The sequence below is a fragment of the Lynx canadensis genome, chromosome C1 (genome assembly GCF_007474595.2).
Source record: "Lynx canadensis isolate LIC74 chromosome C1, mLynCan4.pri.v2, whole genome shotgun sequence".
Classification (NCBI taxonomy): Eukaryota; Metazoa; Chordata; class Mammalia; order Carnivora; family Felidae; genus Lynx; species Lynx canadensis.
This window is the reverse complement of record NC_044310.1, coordinates 85,211,254-85,225,857: the sequence shown is the minus strand read 5'-3', so window position 1 is coordinate 85,225,857 and position 14,604 is coordinate 85,211,254. Positions and strand designations below refer to the sequence as shown.

Sequence of the window (14,604 nt, the reverse complement as noted above, 5' to 3'; positions counted from 1 at the left end):
GGCTGCTGCAGGCGGAGGACAAGTCTCGGCCCTGACAGGCCCGCACTCAAGTTTCATTTTTATTTAAACAATCTCTACACCCAACATGGGGCTCAAACTCATCACCTCAAGATCAAAAGTCACATGCTCTTCTGACTGAGCCAATCAAGTGTCCCTAAAACTATAAAACTCTTAAAAGAAAACATAGATGTAAATCTTCATTGACTTTGGATTAAAGGTTTCCAAGATATGACACCAAAAATACCAACAGTTAAAGAAAAAAATAGATAAATTGGACTTCAATTTAATTAAAATTAAAAACTTTTGTGCTTCAAAGGATACCATCAAGAAAGTAAAAAGACAGAGGGGCGCCTGGGTGGCTCAGTCGGGTTAAGTGTCTGACTCCGGCTCAGGTCATGATTTCACAGATCATGGGTTTGTACCCTCATTGGGCTCTGTGTTGACATCTCAGAACCTGGAGCCTGCCTTGGATTCTGTCGCCTTCTCTCTCTGCCCCTTCTCTGCTCCCACTTTATGTGTGTGTGTGTGTGTGTGTGTGTGTGTGTGTGTGTATGTGTCTCAAAAATAAACATTAAAAAAAAAGAAAGTGAAAAGACAAACTGCAGAATGGGAGAATATATTTATAAATCATATATCTGATAAAAGTCTAGTATCTAGAATTTATAAAGAACACTTACAACTCAAAAATAAAAAGACAATGAATTTAAAATGGACAAAGAATTTGAATAGACATTCCTCCAAAGAAGATATACAAATGGCCAATAAGTGCATGAAAAGATGCTTAACATCATTTTTCATTGGGAAATGCAAATCAAAACCAAAATGAAGTATAAGTTCACACCCACTAGTATGGCTATAATAAAAAAGACCAATAATAATAAGTGTCGGTGAGGGCACGAAACCAGAACCTTCATACACTGCTAGTGGGTATATGAAATGGTGCAACCATTTTGGAAAACAGTCTGGCATTTCCTCATCAAGTTAAACATAGGGTTATCATGCTACCTAGCAATTCCACTCTTAGGTGGGATTTGAAATAAAATAAAATGATAAGTGAAAGAAAATGAAAACATGTCCACACAAAAACTTGTACAAGAAGAAAGAGAAATTTGTACAAGAATGTTCATTATGATTATTATGAATAATAATGAATCTTAATGAATAATAGCTCTAAAATGGAAACAACCCAAATGTCTATCAACTGATGAGTGGATAAACAAAAATGTGTTATATCCATACAATGAAATGTCATTGAGCCATTAAAAGGAATAATAGATGAACCTTGAGAACTTTATGCTAAGTGAAAGAATCCAGTCACAAAATAATACATATTGTATGATTCCATTTATATGAAATGAAATGTCAGAATAGGCAAATTTATGGACCTGTTATTAGTTGTCAGGGGCTTAGAGGGGGTGGAGGGATGGGATTTCCAGAATGGAAAGATATTATTAATTCTTTTGGTGGTGGTGAAAATGTTCTGGAATTAGATACTGGTAATGGTTGCACAACTTTGTGAATATACTAAAAATCACTTAAAAGAGGTGAATTTTATGGTATGTGAATAACATTTCAATTTTAAAATTACAAAACAAAACAAAAGATTTAAATGTGAAGGAAATAGAGCAGACTACCTTAGGATGTTTGGATTGAGAAGTATTTCCTAAGACAGAAAAAGCACTAACCATACAGAAAAAGACTGATGCAATTAATGATAAAAAGGAAGAACTCCAGAGGTGCCTGGGTGACTCAGTTGGTTAAGTGTCCAACTCTTGGCTTTGGCTCTGGTCATGATTTCACAGTTTGTGGGTTTGAGCCCCACATTTGTGTGATAGCACAGAGCCTGCTTGGGATTCTCTCTCTCTCTCTCTCTCTCTCTCTCTCTCTCTCTCTCCCCTCCCCACTCGTGTGTGTGTGCATGTGCCTGCCTGCGTGCACATTCTCTCTGTCTCTCAAAATAAATAAATAAACTTAAAAAAAAAAAGGGAAACACTCTGTACACCAAACACACTTTCAAAAGAGCAAAGACAAGGAAGAAGACACCAAAAACACATATAAATGAAAGAGCATTACAATTTAAAATATATAAATAAATCCTACACAAATCAATAAGAAAAATATATGTACGCAATAGTGAAAAAATAAGCTAAAAACATGAGCAGGCACTTCAAGGATGATTGATAAACATATGAAAATATGTCCAACCTTATTAGCAATTAGGGAAATTCAAACTAAGACCATGATACCTGTTTACAACTACTAAGTTGGGAAAAATATTGATTCTGTTTAAGTGTGACAATATCAAATCAGAAATTATGGGTATTCCCTTAAACAGCTACTGTGTATTTTGCACCATCATTTTGGAAAACAATATTTCATTATCTTGAGTAAGTGTAATCAAAGATAAGTGTAATCAAAGTCTCCACAATTCTATTTTTTTTATGTTTATTTTTTGAGAAAGAGAGAGAGAGAGAAGTGAGCATGAGTGGGGGAGCAGCAGAGAGAGAGGGAGACACAGAATCTGAAGCAAGCTCTAGGCTCTGAGCTGTCAGCACAGAGCCCGATACAGGGCTCCAATCCACAAACTGTGAGATCATGATCTGAGCTGAAGTCAGATGATTAACCCACTGAGCCACCTAGGCGCCCCACACAATTCTATGTTTAAGTATATATCTTTGTCTTACTAATCAAAGTGTAGTTGGCTAACCAGTAGCAATTGTACCATCTAGAGCTTGCTAGAAATGCAGAATTTCAGGCCCCACCCAGATTTATTGAATTGGAATTTGCATTTTAACAAGATTCCCAGTTGATATGAATGTTAATTACAATCTGAGAAACACTGCCCTAAAAAAACTCTTGCACATGTCCAAGAGAAAAGAATTCACGTAGCAGCACTGGTGGTAATAGCAGTGGCAAAGAACTAGAAACAGCACAAATGTTCATCACACAGAGAATGGATAAATAAGTTGTGGTATGGTCATAAAAGCTGGTTGCAGAAGGATACAATTTGATATCATTTCTATAAGACTCAAGAATAGGCAGAGGTGAACAAGATATTGTTAGAGATCTGTATAAAACATATGGAAACAAAGGAATGCTGAACACACAATGCAGGATGATGTTTACCTTGGGTGAAAGAAGGGTTTAGAGGAGGAGCAGACAGTGTGACCTTCACCAGCATAGGAAATGTTCTATTTCTTAAATTGTATAATGGGTCCAATGTTTTTGTTATTATGTATGACTTATCTATATGTTACATTATTCTTTTATAAGTATACAATAGAACACAAAATTTAACAGTTTCATTGAGGTATACCATAAAATTCACTTGTTTTAACTATACAATTCAGTGATTTTTAGTACACTTTACAGTTATGTGACCATCGCCACAGTCTGATAATAGGAAATTTCTATCACTTACAAAAATTTTTTCTTGCTCCTGTGCAGTCATTTCCCATTCCAATTCCTAGCCCCAGGCAACCACTAATTTGCTATCTCTGTAGATTGGGGTGGTTTTTTTTTTTTTGGGGGGGGGACATTTCATACAAACAGAATCATGCAATATATGAACTTTTGGGTTTCGCTTTTTTTTTACTTCCCATAATATTTTTGAGGTCCATCTATGTTATAGCATGTACCAGTGTTTCAGTAATTTTTAAGGATAAATAATATTTTATGAGGTGGATATACCACGTTTTGTTCATCTATTCCCTTGTTGAAAGATATTTAGGCTGTTTCTAGTTTTGGCTATTAAGAAGAATGCTATTGGGGCGCCTGGGTGGCGCAGTCGGTTGAGCGTCCGACTTCCGCCAGGTCACGATCTCACGGTCCGTGAGTTCGAGCCCCGCGTCGGGCTCTGGGCTGATGGCTCAGAGCCTGGAGCCTGTTTCCGATTCTGTGTCTCCCTCTCTCTGACCCTCCCCCGTTCATGCTCTGTCTCTCTCTGTCCCAAAAGTAAATAAACGTTGAAAAAAAAAATTAAAAAAAAAAAAGAATGCTATTTCCATTATTCTTATACTAGTCTTTGTGTGGATATGTTTTCATTTCTCTTGGGTAGATACCTAGCAATGGAATTAATGGGTCATAATCAGTCATTTTATTTATTTACAAAAAAAAGGGGAAATGGTTCTTTGGTTCTTTTGAGATCAAGTGAAAGGATTAACTAGTGAGTAGGTGGCATAACTGTTAATGCTAAAAGATAAGGACACACACAATTACTGAATGTGGAAATAGTAATCCACTGAGGGAAAAAGAGGGTAAAAGAAAAGAATAACCAAATATTTTCTTAGGAGAAGGCAGAATTCAAGGGAAAATTTAGACGAAGAAGGTAGTATACGGGCTCTGGGAAGAAAAATAATTCACTTCAAAGGCACAGCTACTTCATCTTTATAAAATGCACACACATGTGTGGGGTGCCTGGGTGGCTCAATTGGTTGAGCATCTGACTACTTGGGCTCAGGACATGATCCCAGGGTCATGGGGTCAAGGCCCACGTGGGGTTCAGCACTGAGTATGGCCTGCTTGAGATTCTCTGCCCCCCTTTCCCTCTCTCCCTCAGCCCCACTCCCCCTCTTCCACTCACATGTGCTCTGTCTAAAATAAAAAAGTTAAAAAACACACATGCATGTGGGATTATCAAATATATTAATAATACTTATAAAATGTTTTGTTGATAGGGCAGTTAAAAAATTGAAGTTCTTTTAACCATCCCAGATTTGTTATAAAAGTAATGATTTGGATTATTGCTTACAATAGTGTGTATGTGAAATATACTGAAAAGCAAATAAAGCAAAAAAAAAAAAGTGTGAGTTTGGGTAATATTAGACAGTAAATTTGTGAAATAACTGTGAACTAACCTTCAATGTTGAGGACTTACAATGTTGTCTTTGTTCCCATTTTTTTCTCTTTAGTTCTTTAGACATCTGTACAGATTTTAATTCCCATGTAAAAAGCAAGAACCAGACAAATGTTCCTGAACATTTCTAGAAATTGGAGTCTTAATTGCTCTGAGAAAGATTGACCGGCAATACTCTGATCTACCCCCTATCAACTTGACCTCAACTTAACATTTCTCCAAGAGGCAAGTAGATAAAGGTTGTAGGTCTGTGATATATTGCGTACACCGGGCAGCTGCATCTGACAACATTCTCTAAGAAGAAAAGATAGTGTTGGTATCTTTATTTTAGACAGTAGGGTAAACTTTATCTTCTGTGTGTGTGGGGGGGGGGGGGACATTGAAAAAGCAATTTCATTAATCAAGAACACTCAGTGGGAGTAAGAAGTATCAATCACTAGATAGTATTCCAGCATAGATTTGTGACTCAATTAGTGGCACAGAGCCTTGCCACCGAGTATAGAAATGTCCCATTTTCTGTAATCAAGGCGGTTATAATACAAGCTGAAAGCTGATATTTTCTAATTCATCCCTCCACCATAACTCTCTCCAGACAAGTGCCCTTCCTTTGTGTTCCCTTAACATTCTATTTCCACTTTATGGACTCAAAAGATGATCGTTGGTAAGCACAGCAATGCCTTGCCCAACTTTGTCCCTGAAATTAACTTTGAGCTGACTCCTCCCCACTTCTTTCCCCCCCCCCCAGCATGCTCTTTTACCTCCACGCGGGAGTCTCCACCCCCTAGTGTTTATCTCAGGCCCCGCCCCGCCCCCTGGTTGGCTGTCCGGTGGGAGGCTCGTTCCTTCCCTCGCCATTGGCCGCCCAGGGGGAGGTGCGTTTCCCGGCTCCGGATAGGTCGACAAGTCTAACAACCTCCGAGACAAGTCTAACAACCGCGGTGCACTTGTCATTTCCGGGTAAGATGGCCGCAGTGCGAGTGTTGGGAACCTGGAGCCGGAATGCTGGGCGGCTGGTAAGCGGTTTGGTTTGAGTTGAGTTCAGGAAGGGATAATGTGTCGGGAGTATTCCCGGGGAGGTGTGTTACTTTGTCCTCCGAGTGCCACGCGGAAAGGGCACGCGTGACGGAGAGGTAAAAGGATGTATGCTAAATGAAGGGTGGAGAAGGTGGTGAGCAGACCGGTCTGGAGACCCACTCCCAGCCTTACCTGGCCATGCTTCTTTCGCCACTCGGACGCGTTCCAGCTTTGTCTACACCCAGGCTCATCTAGCCTTTCGCCCGTTAGCCTTTTATTGAGCACTGTCTAGGTGCTGGGCATTGTGATAGGTGCTGGGGATATGCAGATATATATATCATTAAGCATTTATTGGACACCCACTCTGCCAAACACTGACAACACGACCCCTGCCTCAGAGAATTTATAGTCTAGAGGAAGAGACCCATGAAGCAAAGCATAACACCATGGGCCCTTGCCTCCGAGGAGCAGAGGCTTAAGCTTGTGGACCTGTATTTCTCTGTTGTGTCTGCGCCACGTATCTTTCCAACCTTTTTATCACCAGAGCTACGACCCACCACCATCTTACCTGAAGTTCCTCCCTTTCAACAACCCTTTAGCACCAAACACCTAACATCCTAGTAATCACAGTGTTTTATCCTATCTGCGTAGGGTCTTTCTTTCTGGGACTCCTCTTCCCTAAGATCTTACAGTGATCAAACCCCGATTTTACAAAATTTGTCAAGAGCCTGCTGTGTACCAGGTACTGTGCAGCCACTAGGGATGCAAATATGAATAGGACCCCTGTGGTCCCAGATTAATTACAGCCTTGTGGTGGAAGACAGAGGAAAGAGAGAGAGAGACACAAACAAGCAATTATAACAGCTTGAGAAGTGCTATGATGGGACATTATAGAGTTACAGGAACACATAGGAGGGGGGATGGGGGTCTGAAAGGAGTTCTCAGAGGATACCGTGTAACTTGAAATTTGTACCTTGCTAGGTATTGGCCTCTCTTTTGAGAGTTCTCCTTGTTTGGCTTCTGTAACACCAGCTTCCCAATATTTTTCTTCTATATGTTTTCCACTTCATCCCAATCTCCTGTTTTCCTGCCCAACTTTTAAATATGTATTGGTGTTTCTAAAGGCTCTGACTTTGGCCCTCAGTACTTTTGGCACTTCCTGGACTATTTCAGCCACTTATTTGAATTTAGTTGCCATGTATGTGCTGATGATTCCTAAAGTTCCCCAGTCTTCAAGCCAGCTCTACTCCAGACCCATATATATTCTACTGTCCTGGAAATCTCCAATTGCCTACATATTAAGTATTTTTCAGCTGCAAGTAATAAAAACCCAGCCAATAAATGGGAAATTAAGTATCTATGCATCCCGAAGTTAGATGGAAGCTGGTATTGGTTAAGTGGCTCATATTTATCAAGGTTGTCATTTCAGCAAGTTTGCCCTTTTTCATGGTTACAAGAGAGCTTCTACAACTTCGTACTCAGGGCAGGAAGGAGGAAGGGGTGGTACCATTCAGACTCATTGATCAGGACTATGTTACATGGCCACTGCTAACACCCCGAGTCTTGAAGGAGCTAGCATTTAGCCGCATCACAGTTCTGCCGTAATGCCTCAGTGGCACATCGGATTGTAGGTTCCAGAACTAAACTCTCAGACCTGTTTCTCTTTTGATTCTAGCCTGTAAATCTCCCAAATTTAGTTGTAATTCTCCGCCTTGCCCCCAACTGCTGCTATCCTGGTCCGTCCAGGATAAGGACTAATTGGACTTTCTGCCTCCAATCTGGTGGCTCTCCAACCCATTCTCCATAGTGTAGCCAGGATGATCTTAAAAAGTAAGACACAAATTTGAGAATGTCATTTCCTCACTTGAAACTGTCCTAAGCAAAATGTCCAAAATTTAAAAGACTGTGAGGCAATTTATGATCTGAACCTTTCCAAATCTCTCTGGCTTCATTTTTGCTGAAACTTACCCATCCCAACCCCCACTCTGACACTTCCCTCACCCTTACCCTATACTAAACTACACTGGAACTATATTGAACTTAAGTTAATTGAGCACACTGCTCTCTCTCTACTCCAGACTCCAGATCTTTGCACGTGTATTTCCTCTGCTTTAAAGACTCTTGCCTTCCTTCCCTATGGCCTCATCTGCTAACACACCTCATCACCTGGATTACTCCTACTCATCCCTTAGATCTTTACTTTCTCCCTCCTTTGTGTTCCTTTAATACTCTATTTCTCCTATTATAACACTATGTCATAATCACCTATGTCCTTGTCTTTATCTTTGAAGGTGTGGACTGTACTTTCCATAAGAGAAGGAATTAACATCTATTTTGTTCTCTAATCTACCTATGCATCATGCATTTGACTCGTGATTAACCTATACTGAATTAACCCTGAATTTTTCTATTTTATCTGTCTTCCTGTAATGAAGCAACTTGAATTCAAGGACTATATTCTGTAGCCTACTTAGCTTTGAATTCCCAAGCCCAGCACAATCCCTGTTTTTGGGAGTGCTCAACAACTGCTCAATAAACAACTTTATTTATTTCCTTACTTGAATCCGCTAAACCTTTGTTTCATCTCCTATTTTTTTTATATTTTGTTTCCAGGAAAAATGTCTTTTTCAGCTTGAAAAACTATTTTTTCTGTTTCTCCCTCCTATTGCGTTTTTATCTTTCCATTCAGCTTCACTAATGTTTTTTAGCCTTCTCTTAATCCATTTAGTTGCTACTTATCGCATAATGCCTGTTGCACTTACGTTGCTTTCTCTTTTTCCACTGTAAATCACTTCAGGAGCCTGTTCTTTCATGCCTCAAATACTATTCTACTTTCTTTTTCCTCTCTTACTTGGCTTTACCTGTTATAATCTAATCAATAAGCTGCAACTAGATTAATTTCTTAGTTCTTTTTCTTCAATAACCTATAGTGTATGAGTTCAAACTCCTTATCCTGACATTTACAGTCATCAGTAATTTGGTCCTTGAGCCACTTACGCTGCTCCCTTTTATAAATTTGGTCAAGCCACTCTGCCCCGGGAGACAAGTTCCTGCGGCAGTTCCTTTCTTTATGCTGTTTCCTCTGCCTTAAAGTGCATTTCTGCTCTTTATTTATTAATACTTATGATGCAAGGTCCACTTCAACTCTTCCTCCAAGAAGCCTTCCTAGGTCAAACCAACTTGAAAAATCAAAACAAAACACAAAAGACTCTATTCTTAAACTCTTCTAACACCTGCTGCCAATACTTACTACAAAAAACAAGAGCATACATGCCCATGCAAGTGTGTGTGTGTGTGTGTGTGTGTGTGTGTGTGTGTGTGTGTTGTTTCAGCTAAGTTATAAGTTCAAAGCAGAGATTATTTCTCCCACGTATAACAGTGTGTTACAGTGTGTGATAGAAAGAGCCTCGGCTTTGGAGTCAAATTTACTTGGTTTCAGAGCTGAATTTTGCCATTTGTTTGCTATAGGACCTTGGACAAATCACTTTACCTCTCTGATCATTTGTTTCTCATGTGTTAAAGAGGGCTAATGTGCCTATTCCAGAAGATAACTATGAGATAAAAGGAAGGTGATGCATTTAAAGACCTGTAAAGTACCCAGCACATAGTAGGCATTCAGTAAACGTTTGGTAGTTTGTCCCTCCTTTGCCTGATTAGTAGTTCTTCAATAAAACTTGTGTTGTTGAAGGTAGGACCTTCTAATAGTCTAATTTTCTTTCAAAGGTTATTTTTAAAAGAACTATTTTTTTTTAAATCAAGGTGAACCTGTATAATTCAAAACATCCATTTACTTGCCCAAAATTAAATTTATTTAATTTTGATTTTGTTGTTGACCAAGAGCCATGGTTATGGGAGTTGAAGTAGAAAGTATGGACATAGAAAATGGGGGTTTGGAAAAGAGCATTCTTTCACTATCTGCTATGTTTTAAGCTATCAATTTCAGTTAGGTTTGAATGTTAATTCAATGTTAATTTTAATAAGAATAAAATATAGATATTATAAAGATTAGTTGCTTTTGGATTAGCTCTTAAAGTAAAACTAAGATGCATGATTTAAGATTATTTGTGTTTTAGGAAGGGGATCTTTAGTTTTTCTTTGCCTTCAGAAATGAGTAGCATCTTGGAAATTAAGGTGAAATATCACATAATAATTTAAATATATTATTCCTATTAGTAAACCAAATATTTGTTTTTATATTATTTGCTGTCAGAAAAAAGAACAAAATTCTTATTTATAAATACATATTATAATATGGCTACAATACATAACATATATGTATTACAAATTTAAAAATTTTAAGGGCTAATCACTAAAATATAAAGTACATGATAATAAAGTAATTTTTTTAAGTAAAAGTAACTCTCTCCTACATTAATAAAAAAATTTAAAATACATGACAATATTCTCAGATACATTAAGGAGGTTAAAAATTTCTATACATTACATTTAAAAGTGTGATATAGTTAACCAGGTATTAATAAACATTGAAATATTAACTTTCAAAATAAAATAGTCTACATTTCAAACACCTAGGTTTTAAGATATCAAGTCAAATAGATTCAGGCACACTTATTTCTATTATATATTGTCATGCATTATTCTAGGATATTCTATAAAATAGTTGCATCTAAAGAGTCATCCATAAATTCCAGTAAGAAAACCTTTCCATACAGCACTACATATGTTTTTCAGTGTCTTTAGATACTAAAAGTCAGTTTTGAATTCTTTAAGTTTTATTTTAGGAAGTCTTTACTGACTCAACTGTACTTTGTACAGAATATGTTAAAATTTCTTTACTTTTATAAGAAATTTTAGGCAAGGATCATAAGCACATAAATAAATCTGACTCCAGGGATATAATTTTACTAAATAAAAGAACAACAAAATGTTCTTTGGGTTCTGGGGTTTAAATTCCTTTGATTTCTCGAACAGACATACAGTACTTAAAAAATAACCTATCTTAATAAACTTGACTGTCCCTGACACCAGGTTTTGGCCAGTTCAGATTTTGGCCTAGATACTTTCATATTGTTTGTATTTTGATAATGACTATTCTACCTTTAGAATAAACTTGAAACTGAATATATACTTACAGAGAAAAGCCATCGAGAACATTCATAAAAGCTTTTACTTTTTTGTTTTCTCATCTTTAGATTTGTGTTCGCTACTTTCAAACCTGTAGTAATGTTCATGTTTTGAAGCCAAAATATGTGTGTTTCTTTGGTTATCCTTCATTCAAGTATAGTCATCCACATCAGTTGCTGAAAACAACTGCTGGTAAGTATGATCTCAAAATAGCCCATATGAAATAAGGTTTTGTATCTTACCCAGAACTTTTTAAAAAGTAATTGAAGACTTACCAAAGTAAAAAAAAAGTTAACCTTTTCTGTCTAGCCTGAGCCTCCTTGCTCTCCCCGAATCTGTCCTTTTCTTCTTTTTTTTTTTTTTTTTTGTGCCCCCTCACCCCTTTCACATCTTTCCCTTAATGCTTGTGTCTTCAAATGTGGGGAATGGATTGTCTTGGGCCACCTGTTCTTTGTCATCTGACTCAGCTAAGTGCAATAGCCAGGTAAATTGTTGACTTAACAGATTGTATCCTTATATTGTCACTATATTGTTGGTTGGATGGAACACTTACCTCAGTCTGTTGTGTTAAGATTGTGTGATAAAACCAGCCCAAGGTGCTTCTGAGTAGAAAGATCCCTGACTTTTACCATTTAATTACCTTTGTCCTGTTTTTCTACCCTCTGTAAAGAATTTGAGGCTTTAGGTATTAGATTTGGCAAGTACATTAAAACTTTTTTTTCCTGATGTTCTGTTTAGAACTTTGATAACCCTAGACTTTTGTTATATCATTAAGCTTTTGACAGATACTTGGTGCCTTAGTCTGTGCTAGCAATGAATACTGGGGAAATTCCAGGCAGATCTAGCCCCTGAGATCAGTCAGTCTTTCCATGTCTTTTATAGATCATCTTTCACAACATCCAAAGATATATAAACCCTATCTTCACCGCTTTTTAAAAATATTTATTTATTTATTTATTTATTTATTTATTTATTTTATTTTTATTTTTATTATTTTGAGAGAGAGCATGTGCATGCACACACATGTGTGTGGGAGAGGCGTGGGGGGGGGAAGGGGGAGAAAGAGAGAGAGACAGAGACAGAGACAGAGAGAGAATCTTAAGCAGGCTTCACACCCAGTATGGAGCCCAACAAGGGGCTTGATCTCACAACCCTGAGGTCATGACCTAAGCCGAAATCAAGAGTCAGACGCTCAACCAACTGAGCCATCCAGCCTCAGATTTTTATTTTAAAAGTTGATCTTTTGTCTTCTCAGAGAAGATAGAAGCCATTTAAGTGGAAACTCCTACTAGCTGTGTAACTTTAAGCAAGTTACTTAATTTCTTTCTATTTCATCATTTGTAATATGGGATTAATCATAGTATCTAAGTCATTGTATTGTTGTGAGAATAAATCCATTTAACACAGATATTTATTGATCACCTACTATCTGCCAAGGCACTGTTTTGGTGCTCTGGATATATATTCTTTTCCTATATCCCCTCACTAAATGAATATTCAAGCTAGAAACCTGAAGTCGTCCTGATTCCTGTTTCATATCAAATTGGTTACCTAAATCTATTAATTTTACATCTTACATGATTTTTAAATTTGTCTTCTCTTTTTTAGACAGCTTTGAAAATATATAAATATATTAAGTTCCATACTTCAGTTTCTTACCTGTAGTAGCCTCCTAACTGCTTTGTCTGTCACTCCTTCCCCAACCCCATCCACCACATTCCTGCCAGAGAGATTTGTTTCCAAAATTACAGATCTCAGGTTACAGATCTGAAATTGCAGATGGTATGCCCTATTGATTTATTATGCCTGAATAATAACCCTGTCTACAACTTCGTGGCTTAAAGCAACAACGAGTTATGATTTCTCAGTATTCTCAGGGTTACCTGGGTGCTTCCTCTGCTGGTTTCACTGAACTCACTAATATGGCTGTCTTCAGCGGGAGAATCATGTGGGCTGGAAGGTCTAAGATGGTCTCACATACATGTCTGACAGTGGTGCTGGTTTTCAGGTGGGGCCTGTCATTTCTTCTCCATATAGCCTTTCATCCTCCAGTAGACTAGAAGGCTTCCTTACTCAGGGATCTCAAGGTAGTATTCCAAGAGGGAGAAGGTAGAAGATGCTGCGAGGTCCTTTGAGGTCTAGGCTCCAGAATTTGTACAACTTCATTTCTGCTATATTCTATTGTCCAAGCAAGTGACAGGCCAGCATAGATTTAAGTTGTGGTGAATCAGACTCTATGTCTTATGGGAGCAGCTGCAAAAAATTTATGACCATATTTTACTTACAACTGGCTCCTGATTACCTTTAGGATAAATTCCAGACACCTCACCTTGGCATGGCAAAGAAAGTCTTTTTTTTTTTTTTTTTAAGTTTATTTATTTATTTTGAGAGAGACAGTGCATGTGTGAGCGGGGGGGGGGGGGGGGGATGCGCAGAGGAGAAAGAGAGATCTCACAAACCATGAGATCATGACCTGAGCTGAAATAACGAGTCAGATGCTTAACTAAATGAGCCATCCAGGCACCACGAAGAAAGTCTTTTAAATCTGGACTGACTTCTTGCCACATATACTATCTTCAGCCATATGGAGCTGTGTGTTATTCCCTAAACATACCGTGCACTATATTTCCATGTTCTTCTTGCTCATGTTGTTCCTTGCATAATATTGTTTTGTATAGAAGTACCATAGTATATTTACTTGTCATTTTTTGGTGACTTAGATTGATATTCCAAGTCTTCATTTTAACTCTATGAAAGCTATTATTGAACATAAATCTTTTTGTACCTATCTTAATTGTTTCCTCATGGGGGAAAAAGTCTTAAAAGCAGAATTGCTTATTGAGTCAAAGAGAAGGACTTTCCTTTTTTTGATGTTTATTTATTTTTGAGAGATGGGGGGTGGGTGGGGGAGGAGGGGCAGAGAGGGAGGGAGACGCAGAATCTGAAGCAGGCTCCAAGCTCTGAGCTGTCAGCACAGAGACCAATGCAGGGCTTGAACTTGTGAACCGTGAGATCATGACCTGAGCCCAAGTTGGACACTTAACCAACTGAGCCATCCAGGCGCCCCCTCTTTTTCTTTTTCTTTAAGCTTTTGACACTTAACACCAAACTATTTTTTCAGAGAGGTTCCAGTTTATACTACGAGCAGCAGGCTGTGAGAGGACCCAACTTACTAGATAGAGAGGAAACAAGAGGTACCTAATACCTCTATATCAGAAATGTATTTGTATTTCTTAACCATTAACTGACTCCTCATATTTATTGAAGAAAGTTTTACTACCTTAATCAGCTTGTTGTGTGTTTTATAAGCAATTTTAATTAACAGCAGTCTGAAGATAGAGGAGCACTTTTTAAAAAAGATTTTTTAATGTTTACTTATATTTGAGAGAGAGAGAGAGAGACAGAGTGCGAGTGGGGAGGGGCAAAGAGCGACAGAGACAGAATCTGAAGCAGGCTCCAGGCTCTGAGCTGTCAGCGCAGAGCTTGACACAGGGCTCCAACTCATGACCTATCAGATCATGACCTGAGCCAGAGCCAGAGCCAGAGCCAGAGGCTTAACTGACTGAGCCCCCCAGGTGCCCCCTAGAGGAGCACTCTGGAATCCATTCAGAGTCACGTGTTACTGTGGAAAAGTGAGAGGAACATAGGTT

The 14,604-nt window shown here is 38.2% G+C and overlaps 1 protein-coding gene across 2 annotated transcripts in view; it reads left to right on the top strand.

The window, feature by feature from the left end:
• Positions 1–5,766: 5,766 nt before the first annotated feature.
• The window catches only part of DBT (dihydrolipoamide branched chain transacylase E2), a 54,577-nt gene continuing 45,739 nt past the window's right edge, over positions 5,767–14,604 (top strand). For both annotated transcript variants that reach the window (XM_030325363.1, XM_030325362.1), the window contains exons 1-2: positions 5,767–5,868; positions 11,023–11,146. In XM_030325363.1, coding sequence (XP_030181223.1) covers positions 5,818–5,868; positions 11,023–11,146 — 175 coding nt within the window. In that variant the 5' untranslated portion in view covers positions 5,767–5,817. The remainder of the gene's footprint in view (positions 5,869–11,022; positions 11,147–14,604) is intronic.